The following is a 12,593-nucleotide window of genomic DNA, read 5'->3' as shown; positions in this document are numbered from 1 at the left end:
AATAATTTAATTAATAATATAATAATTGTATTAATTAATTAAACCAATTAATTTTTGTCTCGTAAAATATTTAGACATATTTTCCCACAAACATGATGAATGACATTTATTCATTTAATGGTTTATTAATTGTTTCCATTTTTTTTTTCCGAAATTCAAGAATAAAACTAGAACTCTTCCTCTAAAGTTCTATGTATGCATTAAAATTTTAAATTAATTCTGTATTTCTACGCCGGAAATCTGTAGTATCCTCATCGATCATACAGGTTTATTCGGTTTGAAAAAACCGGATTTACAACCTTCCGAAAAATCGATATTCTATTGCTTAAAAAAAATTCATCTAAAAACCATAAGTAACCCGAAGCGACAGAAACATTAATAAAAGAGCGACATAAACAATTTTCCGCGTTCGAGAGCATGCGCATTGATGAAATATATTCTTCCCGATCTCCTCTCTGGTTCCCATCCTTGACAACGCCCTCTATCGGTGCGAATCCCAACCAGCTCGCGGTGTTTTTCCGCCGCTGCGCGCATCGCCCATCGCGCAGAGGGGGATCCTCCTGTTAAAATCGAAGAGTCACGGCTGAAAAGCAGACCCAGGCACAGTTCGAATGAGCTCTCCGGTTCGATCGCCCTCCCTTTCCAAACACATGTGGTGGCGCTCGTTTCTCTGAACCCCCTCCAACCCCTAACAAGAGAGAAAAAAACCCGGAACATCGGATACCATTCATTGGATACTTTAAAAAAACGGATACCTGTTCTCTGTGAATAATGATGAGGAATAGTTCCCCGAAAGGTGAGTTCATCTTCTTCATCATCCCTGGCTCCTCCGCATCTTCTTTGAAAGAGGAGAGGAGGGTTTTTGAGGAATCCGGATGTTTCTGCCAAAAAAGACAGATCCACTACCGGCTTCTTTGAAGATGAGTATGGGAATATTGTTTACGTTGGGGGTGGTCTGGAATTTATTTCAAAATTTTATTTTTTAGATGTCATTTTGTGGGTATAGAGGGATTGATTTTCTTTTTTAAATAAGAAGCATCCTTACATTATTAAAAGAACAATGTAAGTTTTTTTGCATTTTTATTTCTGGAATATTTTTTTTTTTATTTCTCTTATTAAAAGTTTATAATTCTTACATATGTGACCATGTTGGGGATGATTTTAAAAAAAAAGTTCGAAAATAGTGATATTTTTGGATATCTGCATAAAAAATGAAAAAATCTATGAAACCAAAATATATCAGTTAAGTGCCAAAAGTTTGTTAAAAATTTGAAAAAAAAAAATGTATTTTTTTTAGGTAAAAAGGGCATATAAAGCAAAAATCTTCTAATTTAGAGGTTTATCATATCATTTTCTTAAAACTCTGCAAATATCTCTAGTTCCTGAGCTAAAAACTAAGCTGTATTTCTATCCATTCTTTAAATATTGCTGTTCAACTGATAAATTGCACAAAATTTAAATTTTTTTTTCCATTGTAAAGGCACCACAACAAATATAAAATATATCTAAATGAATACATTACTCATTCAGGAATTGTACAGCATATTGAGAAATTATTATACCGAATTTGAACTAAAAATATGTGTTAGATTTTATTTTATGAGGTTTTTGTTAGAAAATTCAATAAAATATTATTTAGAAAATAGATGATGTAAAAAGATGTAAAACAGCAAAAACAAAATAGAAAAAAAGCCTTAAGACGTAAAATAGCTTTAAAACGAACGTAAATGCAAATATAAAAATCAATGTAACATCCTAAAAAGTAAATTTAGAAACAAAATTCTAATAATTTTATAAGGAAACCCTTACAATCATTGAAAATATTAAATTAAAAAAAAATCTTAATTTCGTAAAACAAAATCGACTTTTCAACGTAGTTATCTACATGAAGTAAAAATATATAACTATGGTATGAATATTTTAAATAGTTACATTATATGATATATTTAACTATTATTATATTTATCTTTATTATCTACTAACATATCATTCTAGTGTTAGCTAGGAGGATTCTAACTAATTTAAGGCCAGAATAATGATTTTTTTTAAATTCTGGAATATATCATTCAGTTATTAATTAATTTTATGACGGTATACATTAAGAAATCTATAATGGAGAAAGTTTCACTGCAGATATGACGATATTTGTCCAAAATCAAGAGAGAATCCGTTTTGACAAAACAAACTATTCAAAGACTTTGAAACCCGAGTGACTGAGTATCAAGAAAATATAAAAAGAAATGTAAAACAGAATTTGAATTCAATGAATAACAATTTAAAAGATATATATTCTAAGAAAATGTCATACTTGAAAACTGTGAAAGTAATAAAAAGTCATTTTTAAAAATATATATATAAAAAAAATTAGAAACAATAATGTAGAAACAATAAAATAATATTAATATGAGATATTTAAATAAATATAATATATAAAAGCAGCCTTCGGCCAATATATTGATATCTTTAATATACAAATTTAATCCAACTTGATGAACTACATCTTATCATGTTAAATGAAAGTACTATTTTATATTATATTTGCACATTAAACATGGAGTATTTTGATTGACTCGCTATACACGACAGAGAAATTGATTAGCGAAATCGGTCGAGTTGTTGAGACTGGGGATTTTATCAAGATTTTATTTTGTGTTATGTTTAAAAACTGGAGGGTGGGGGCATAAGTCACCATTGATGATGCATTTAGATACTGTAAGCAGAAAATTTAAGAATATTCTAAAGAAATAAAAATTGACAAACTTCGTATTGTTGTAGAGGCTGTGGATTCTGTCGTGGTTTAGAGAAAATATGATGTAATGTTTTCAAAAATGGTAGGGGGGAGGGGTTGTGTGGGAAATACGCGATCGTTGATGGTGGCATATCTAATAATTAATAGATCTCATATATAAAAAAAGGCAGAATTATGATAAAAGTTGAAAAGAGCGGAGACTAACTTTTTGATTTTCTGAAATATATGTCAAATAAATCTAGTAGATATTAATATAAAATGAATAAAAATGGTAAAATATTTGTTAACCTAATGGTAGTACGTTGTGTAGGCTGTTAAACATTGTTTATTCCTATTTAACAGATATATAATGAAAGGTTTAGAATAAAAACAATTTTGCGAAGAATTTAATGACAAATATTTTAGAAATATGGTAAACAAACAAACAAAAAAAACCCCTTAAAGATAAACATTTTAGGGATGTTGAATATGGTTATGGTTAATGTTATGGTTATGGTGTATGGTTAATCAAATGTCCCGTTCTGCCTTATTCTATTTTTACAAGCAGTTATTAACTCTAAACACCTGTTACTGTCCGTAAATCGTCTTATAATGATTGGAGCTTGAGCGAAAACCGTTGGCAGCGTATTTTCTATCTCATTTTACTGAATTTTCACTTGCTAGAAAAGAAAAAATTAAACATGACTATTATCAACTTAATCCCTCCTAATTAAACTAGCTGAACTTGACTATTATTTTTTAAATGCTTTAAAGTCAAATTTAATTAACTTTAAATAGTGAATACAGTAGAATTTAAAATAAGTTTTGATAAATATTAAATTTATATACCCTTTGCTCTGCTGATAAATTCGTGCGTTATTTTTCTTAATTATCTGAAAACATGCTGCATTTTATTCCATGATGATTTAGCAGATTTTTTTTAATTGGCGTAAGAAATATTTTCTAATTTAGATCTATATCTCAATAATTGCAATCCATATTTCTAATAACTAAAGTGACAAATAAAAAATTGCAGCACATATTATTATAAATTTACGAGAAAATTTTAAATTCAAACGATAGATCGAATATGATGATTTAACGAGGCCTCGTTTTATTATTCTTTAAGATTATCAACAAAAACGCTAACTTATATATATGTAAAGAAAAAAATTCCATTACTTAAATAATAAAAGAATCTATAATAAATAATTTCATATTTAACGAAATCTTAAATTTTTTTTCAGAACTGTCGGTTGTTATCATATAACGTTATCTTTACAGATCCGATAATTGAAATATGATAATTGTAACTGACAGCGCTGGCAAAAGCACGAACGAACTATGTTTCATTTCTTATAATTTCTAATTCCTTATTTATTATTTGTTGTATCTTATAACACAAGATTCGTTTTTTTTTATTGTGCATGTGTACAAAGTTGTCTGATAAATAAAAATTCGAGTTTTTTAACACTATTTTTCAGCTATTTTTAATTCACAACAATAAATGATTGTATTATTAGTCACAATTGAGTGTTTTTCAGTAGGAATTTCGTTTTTGAGTCGAGTATTTCTTTTCTTCATTGGGAATCGGCAACATTACTGTCACAATAATGTTACTTTACAAAAGATACTTTTTATATTTTTGAACTAAATTTATTTAGCTTTTGTACAATAATTGATAGCATTTCTTTACTCCTTATATTATAGCGTTTTTTATCCTTGTATGTTCTAGAAATGGGACTGTATTGTGGGGTTAAGATGTTATGCCTAATTTAGATTAATATGTTTTTCACTGAGACCTTCTTCAATTCGTAAATTCTCTCAGCTTTAAATTAGATGATTGAAGGGTAATATTTAAGTAATTGTGGCCCTTTGTGTTCTAGGATGCAATAAGAAGTCCGCATTGCACGTTAGAAAGTATTGTTATGTTAAAAGATGATCTCAGGAAGAATTTTTTTTCGTTGATTTCTTTCCCGCTCATAAGCAAATAATTCACTTAATGAATTAATGGAAGTTCATAATTTAAACTTTTTTTTTTATAGAATTGCAATTATTTGGCGCAGAGGTTTCTTTGTTAAACTTTCCGTAAACTATTACATCCAGATTGATTACATTGCTTTATTATTTATTTGCTAATTTTTATTATATTTGACTATGAAATTAATTCAATTTATTCTATACTTATCCTGGAAAGTGTAGTTTTATTTAATTGAATTTTCTTTATTGGCTTTATGAAAGCAAATGTTGCTTCCATAAAACGTTAAAATCCATAATTTTCTTCCATTACAATTACGCAGACGATTTTTTTTAAACATGATTTTCTGTTTTAAATTTTCTTTACGATTCTATTTTTTGTTTGCTTTTTATTTAAGCTTAGAATTTCATTTGCTTTAATAAAAAATATTTATGGAATTAAACAGATATAAATATTAAACAGATTCGTAAAACTGGAGATTTTGCATCCACGAAATTATCTTTTAGTTAAACTGTAGGGAAAAAGCCTTCAACTTTTTATTTCTTTATTTTCTTATATTAATATCTTTCACGTTAAATATAGATAAATTTAAAAGATATTTCTTAGGATTTTCATTAATTTATTTTTGTGCTTTTCTTTCCTCGCTTATATAGTTACAAATGTAATATTCCAATCTTGAATTAGTTACTTTATAATGACATTCTATGGCAGGATAATTTTTGTAAATATACTTATGTTATTTTTTAAAATTCCTTAATAAATTTGAAAAAGCTCTATGAAAATTTCATTTGAAAAGTTTAAAGGAAAATTTTGTTTTAAAATCACAATGAAAATATTTTTTTCGTTAATATAGATATTTTTCTTATAATCGCCTGAGTTCTTTTAACTGGTTATATATTTATAGACTGGTGTATAGTTTGTAATTTGTATCACACAAAAATAAGTCAATATATGTCTACTTTTGAATTTGTAACTACCAAATACGCTGCTCTTTTGCAACTTCGGTAGTAAGCGCTCATTAAATAGAGGAGTTTTCAAATATTACCTAGATTTTTAGTTAAATAAAAATAGACGTATTAATAAATTCTCTCAGTTACTGCCGAGTATATTATTGGACAAAAATCCTTTTTACTGCTCTGTAAAACTTTAAAAAAAATGCAATGTTTTCCTTGATTTAAATTTTTTTTAAATTAGTTTTAGACGCAATTTTGTAATAATGCTTTTCTTTTACATATATGTAAGGAGAAAAAAAGTAATATTGTGATTTATTACTGTTAATTCTTCATGTTAATTGTATTCTGTAAAAAACCTTACACTTGAATGATTCCAAAAGCGATTTTGTGCTTTAGACGCCTTTTCCCCAACCGTTTGCAATGAAAATTTGACACAAAACTGCACTTGTAGCCACAAAATCTCATACAAAATCTGCTATGTTTAAGTCGGTGCGTTTTCGAATTATCGTGTTTACGTGTTTCTGTAAGTACAGATCGACTGAAGGTCAGCATCTTATTGGATTTGGTTTAAAATTTTATAGCTGTCTAGACACTATATATGTTAATTCTGTGTTCCAAATATTTTCTGTCTAGCTTTCTTCGTTTTGCAATTATTGTGTTAATTTATATTCGAACAGCAGGAACAAATGGACTTCCTTTGAACAAATTTTACTCAAAACTTGATAGAAATTTGCAAATTTGTTGTAAAACGTATTGTTACGAAATTTCCGGGGTTAGTTTGGATAGTGGGAGTTATATGGTGTGGGGAACGCTCAATCAGCAGGCGGCAGTAGAAAAAGAAACAAAGACGTTTATTTACACGAAGACACACAGGACAGCACAAAGACGACAACTATATACAGCACGCAATTATTTTCAGACGAGACGTGCAGACAACAGACTCTACTGCAGACAGTAGCGCACAGCTTAATTCAGCACTAGCTTCACTCCGTCGCTGCTCCGCTTATTTCTGGAAGGCCAGTTCTTAATCGTCGATTCCGACTACTCTTCGACTCCAATGGTCCACGACTACTCAAGCCCCGCCTCGACTAGGAGGCGGGGCTAGAAGCCTCTCAACCAATCAGGAACGTTCGAGGCGTATCTCCGTTCCTACTGGACGGAACGAGAGAATTCTCGATGTTTCGGGTATAATCTATTTTCGCGCCAAAGTCGCCAAGTTTGTTGCCCAGCTCTGGGACCTCCTATGGAACCAACTATGCTGGGAAGCAGCATCACAGATTCGTAACAGTAGCAATCGTCTAGCTCCAAGCATTTTGAGTTATCTTAGTCACGGACAGATTGATAGACAATTTCCAAAAAATATGTCTTACGAACTCAGGAAAGAGAACGTAGAGATTCTTGAAACCCTCGAGCTCGAACATCGTTTACGGGAAAGCGAGAACTGAAATATTCATCAAATGTAGAGTTTTCTTTATATATATATTTCAAGTTGCAATTATTTTTTGATTTCAAAAATTTTTCGGTATTCCTTTTAGAAATAAATTTACTTCTTTACATATAATTAAAATTCTTTTTGATTGAAATTAAGTGCAAGTACTGAAATATAAAAAGATTGTATTCGCATTAGGAATATATAGCTGCAAAAATTAGGAATAAATATGTTGCTGTTTCTAATGGCACTTGCCATTCACAAGCCCGCTGACGAAGTCAATGACTTTAAGCCGGGAGTGCGTCTCTTGTTTTTATAGTAGCGCCATCTAGGGCCAAGAGTACGCCTTAGATACTCATGCGTCACAATCCTTTTTACGGAAAGGACTTCATTCATGTATTTCATTCACTCATCCACAGATCGTAATTTAGACCTGAATCAGAGAACGATCACTTCTGAACCAATACCCCCAATGGTCAACTTAGAGGACATTGTGACCACGACAGATTTATATGTTCCAGCCACCACACTGACACGTATAGTCTTCGGCCTGCGAGGTTCGAACTCACAACCCAAGGGATGTGAAACCAACGCCCTACCCACCAGGCTATCCCGGCCAGTGATGAATGTGTAAAATAAATAAACAAATAAATCAGAATTCTATTTCATCGTAATTCGATTATGAAATTATGTTTGAGGTAAGTTAAGTTAGATGAAGGCGTGTGAAAGCAATATATGGATAAAACCAGCACGATTGGTCTCCCCCAAACTTTCTCGCATACCTCTAATAAATTTATCATGCCAGAGAATGTCTTACATGACACTGGTCTACAATAGTTACAAAATATTGGACATTGGCGCGAATTTAGCATTTTTACTGAATCTATCGTGTCATCCTTGGCCAGTTATTTGGCGATTAATCCCTGGCATGTGGTTAAGAGTATCCGAAAACCAAATGTGAGTTTTAGACATGTTTTTCAGAACCGAATGACATAAAAAATTGACACGAAACTACAGTTTTAGTTACAAAATCCCGTACCAAATCTGATGTATTTAAGTCATTGCGGTTTTGAATTATAGCGCTTGCATGTTTCTACAGGTACAGGCCGACAGACAGTCCACCCGTTGTTGGATTTGACTCAAATTTTGACAGGTGTCTATGGTATAGATGATAAATCGGTATACCGAATTTTATTTATCTAGCTCTCTTCCTTTTATATTTATCACATTAACTTACATTCGAACAGTCGGACAGATGGACTTCCTCCGAACAGATTTTACTCCAAAATTTGATAGAAATCTGTAAATTTGGTGTAAAGACCATATACCAAATTTCAACCGTCTAGCTCAAAGCAGAATTGAGTTATCTTTGTGACAGACTGACGGGTTGACATTTTCTAGAAATGTGTTTTTCGAACTCAGAGAGTTCTAAAACGCGGGTATTCGTCCAAATCTTGAGTTCGAATTTTTCGACGACTACTGTACTTTCTTTGTACTGCATATACGAGAAAGTAAAAATGTTCATGTTGAATACATTTTCAAGCGGATAAACTTCAACCCTTCAGTTGCATAAAGTACAAGATGTGGGCTTTTTCTCACACAACCTGATAGATATCAGAGTGGCATTTCGTTTAGACTTAAATTAGAAACAATTATCTTTCTCAATGTGTAGCATTTCAATCAATAGGGTCGGACAGATTGCTTTTTTTGGATCGATGTCTTCTTCCTTGATTATTCGATTTCTATTAGACGCCACGTGGTATCCAGCTGAATGCTTAATGTACTGAATCGATCGAAATCCATTGTTTAACATGGATAACAGTTTCTTAGTTTAATGCATATTCAAGAAGAAAGCATTTGCATTTTATTACTTTCTCCTGTACTTAGAGAAAGTATTGTCATCTTTAAAAAATTTGAACTCGAGATTTTGATGAATCCCCACGTTTTAGAAATCGATCGATTCCACGTTCTACTTAGATTATATGAATCCCCACGTTTTTTTATCCACCTGCTCTCGAAAAACACATTTTTAGAAGATGTCCGTATGTCTGTCTGTGACAAAGATAAGTAACGCTTTGAGCTAAAAGGTTGAAATTTAGTATAAAGTCTTTACACCCTATTTGAAGATTTCTATCAAATTTTGAATAAAAATCGATTAAGGGGAAGTCCGCCTGTTCGAATATGAGTTAACACGATTATTACAAGCTAGATAGATAAGATTTAGGTGCATATTTAAAATCTATAATGTAGACACCTGCGAAATTTTGTATCAAAATCAATAATAGTTTGATTTTCTGTAGGTCCGTACTTTTAGAAACTTATAAACAATAACTCAAAAATCCCAATTGGTGTGGGATTTTATGACTACAAGTATAGTTTTCTGTCAAATTTTTAATTCAATCGGTTGAGGAAAATGTGTCTAAAACGGAAATTCGATTTTCAACACCACTCACCGCATGCCACAGATTAATCGCCAAACAACTTGCCAAGGGTGGCACGATAGATTCAGTGAAAATGTTAAATTCACGCCAAAGTTTTATATTCCGTAATTATTTCACGCCGATGCCATGTAAGGGGTTCTTTGGCATGAAATGTTTATTAGAAAGCATGCGAGAAAGTTTTGGAAAGACCACATCCATTGTTTTCATTCTAATGTCTCTCGACTTTCCGGATTAATCCCGTTACGTATTGAGCATAGATTAATATTTAAATTACATATTCCAAATTTTATTTATAAGATAATAAACTTAACATTATATGAAAGAGTGAGTCTAAAATATAGAAGAATGCCCGCATGTGTTGATATTTTAGAGGGCCGTTGTTGGATCTAGATCTGTGACATTTGGTACAAACGGACTTTAGATGAGATGAATGAGCACTTCAGGAGGATTCGCTTGAAATTTTAATTCAAATTTTATTAATTAAATTAAGATTAAGATAATTTTAGCTTTAACATTATAATATGAAAAAAAATTAATTAAAAAATTTCTTTTCTGTGTCATCAACTTTATTTCAGATAATTTATTATCAAATTTTAATAAATTTGAAAAAAGCATTTAAGTACTTTTTAAAACTATGTTTTACTTTCTTCTTACAAATTTGGACTGATTTTCATTTATGATAGCCAAAGATATGAAGGTTTTTTTTTTAACTTTTTTTTTTTTTTTGCATATTGAATAGAGATCTTTTTAAAGCAACAGCATTGTTATAATGAAACATTTAATTTCTTTTATTTTTGTGACTATTGTAAATAAGGTTTGACTTTAAAAATGAGAAATAATTATATTTTTCGAAATACTTTTTATATTTTCAAACATTATTACTCTTTTCTCTAATAAAATTAGATAGAATTATATTATCATTCATTAAGCTTGAAGTTATGTTTTCTTATTGTCGTGTGTTGAAATTTTCGCTGCTCTAGTAAATAAAAATTCCCTAAGATGTTACATAAATTATGAAGCCTATTCGGTATTATGCAAAAATCTCTGATGTTAAATGGGTTCGCTTATTACTCTCGTAAATTTTATGAGCATACTTTGATGCAGCAAGAAAGTTATTGGAATAGTTAAAGTTCCATTATTTCAAATTTCAGACATTGGGTGAAATGACAGATAGAGAGAACTAGGAAATGACATAAAACAATGAACAGAACGGGTGTCAGACTTTTCAAATAATACGATTTACATGGCTAGTAAAATTTTAAAATGTTTTAATGAGGAGATTCTTCAGACCAAGTTCCGTACAAAAGATCTTTTTGAGTTATTTCGCTAGCATTATAATCCAGCAAAATTGTAGTTGAATGATTAATAAATTGTGGATTGAATTTAATTTTTAAAAAAGTGAACTTCTGAAAAATTCTTTTTCTTAGAATTCATGCACATAGAATATCATCATCTGAATATATAATCAATGTGAATAAATCAACGCAAAGACGAAAAAATGAAACTAAGGACAAATGTTATTTATGCTTTCTTATTATCATGTGAGAACATGACGTTGTTTTGGTTAGGGAGTTTTGAAGCTCGAAATCCCGTAGGCAATGAATAAAGCATAAAGGGCAATTTTCATCATCATCTTTTAATCGCATCTATTTTTTTACCTGAATTTACCAGTATTGCATTATTATTGTGTATGCTTCTTGGACAGCAGATGCGTTTTTAAAAGGTTGACCTGCTTTTACCAGTATTGCTTTATCATTACGTGTGCTTCTTTCACAGCAGATGCGTGTTAAAAAGGTTGACGTAGAACTATGACATCATAGCTGTTATTTCATCTCAAAATCCGTCGAGCTCCAAAACTTTGTTTGCCAGCTAGAAAAATTGAAAATGTAAGTTTAAAAAAATTATCATTATATATATATAGAAAGAGAGAGAGGGGAGGAATAGAGAAGTCTCGTGATTGTTTCCAACCGGTTTAAACTGGTTAATGACTTACATTAATTAAGACAAACAATGACTTAAAAAATAATAATGTTCTCACATGATAACTTGAAATGTGCGATCGTAGATTTCATTTTAATTTTACTATTTTTCTTCCTGTTTTTATATGATTTTTTAAAAATTAAAGCTTGTATTGTTTCTGATTTTCATTTATTTCAATGCATTTCTGATGAGTTGGAATATTATATATTCTGGTTCACGTTAGAAATTTTCTCAATCTAAGAAAAAGGAAAATTAATTTTTAACATTCTTAATTTCTTAGATCAATTCCTTTTTACTTTCTCGTTTATGAAGTATTGAGAAATTACTGTAATTGTCAAAAAGTTCGAATTCGAGATTTTGAACAGATTTACACGTTTTAGACCTCTCTGAATCCGAAAAACACATTTTTGGAAAATGTCTGTCTGTCTGTGATAAGGATATATTAAAAAATCTTTGAGCTAGACGGATGAAATTTTGTATATAGTCTTTTACGCGAAATATGTAGATATCTATCGAATTTTGAGCCAAATTTAACTAGGGATTGAACGGTCTGTTCTTTCAGAAGCATGTAAAACTGATAAGTCAAGAGCACTGGCTTAAATATATCAGATTTGGTGTGTGGGTTTGGGACAACATTTGTATTTCTGTGTCAAATTTTGGTTTTGATAGTTTGTAAGAAAGTTTTTGGAAGATAATTTCCACTGGTTTAAACATAAATGCGGATGTCGAAACAAAACGAAGCTAGTAATATATATATATATATATATATATATATATATATATATATATATATATATATATATATATATATATATATATATATATATATATATATATATAAAATTTAAGTCAATTCAAGTAGGTCAACAATTTTATTTTATTTTAGTTACTTTTTATTAAATAATTACAATTAATATAAATATGTATATAATATGACAGAATTGCAATATTAAGTGGCAAAATAGAGCTTGGTGACAATTTGGCGACATGGCGACTTTGGCTATCCATTAGAAATTATTGGACAAATTTAATTAATTAATTAATATTTGAAAAAAAAACTGCATGTAGAGAGAGTGTGAGCTAA

General features: G+C 30.2%; 1 protein-coding gene across 3 annotated transcripts in view; it reads left to right on the top strand.

Annotated features, from left to right (window-relative positions):
- Positions 1-536: 536 nt before the first annotated feature.
- LOC129956864 (FK506-binding protein 5-like) overlaps positions 537-12,593 on the top strand; it is a 245,807-nt gene continuing 233,750 nt past the window's right edge. The window contains exon 1 of one of the 3 annotated variants that reach the window (XM_056068821.1): positions 537-796. In XM_056068821.1, coding sequence (XP_055924796.1) covers positions 772-796 — 25 coding nt within the window. In that variant the 5' untranslated portion in view covers positions 537-771. The remainder of the gene's footprint in view (positions 797-12,593) is intronic. The other 2 variants (XM_056068822.1, XM_056068825.1) reach the window with 2 other exon arrangements.

The sequence above is a fragment of the Argiope bruennichi genome, chromosome 11 (assembly GCF_947563725.1).
Source record: "Argiope bruennichi chromosome 11, qqArgBrue1.1, whole genome shotgun sequence".
NCBI lineage: Eukaryota > Metazoa > Arthropoda > Arachnida > Araneae > Araneidae > Argiope > Argiope bruennichi.
The sequence above is the reverse complement of the archived record's forward strand: the minus strand, read 5'-3'. Positions and strand labels throughout refer to the sequence as shown.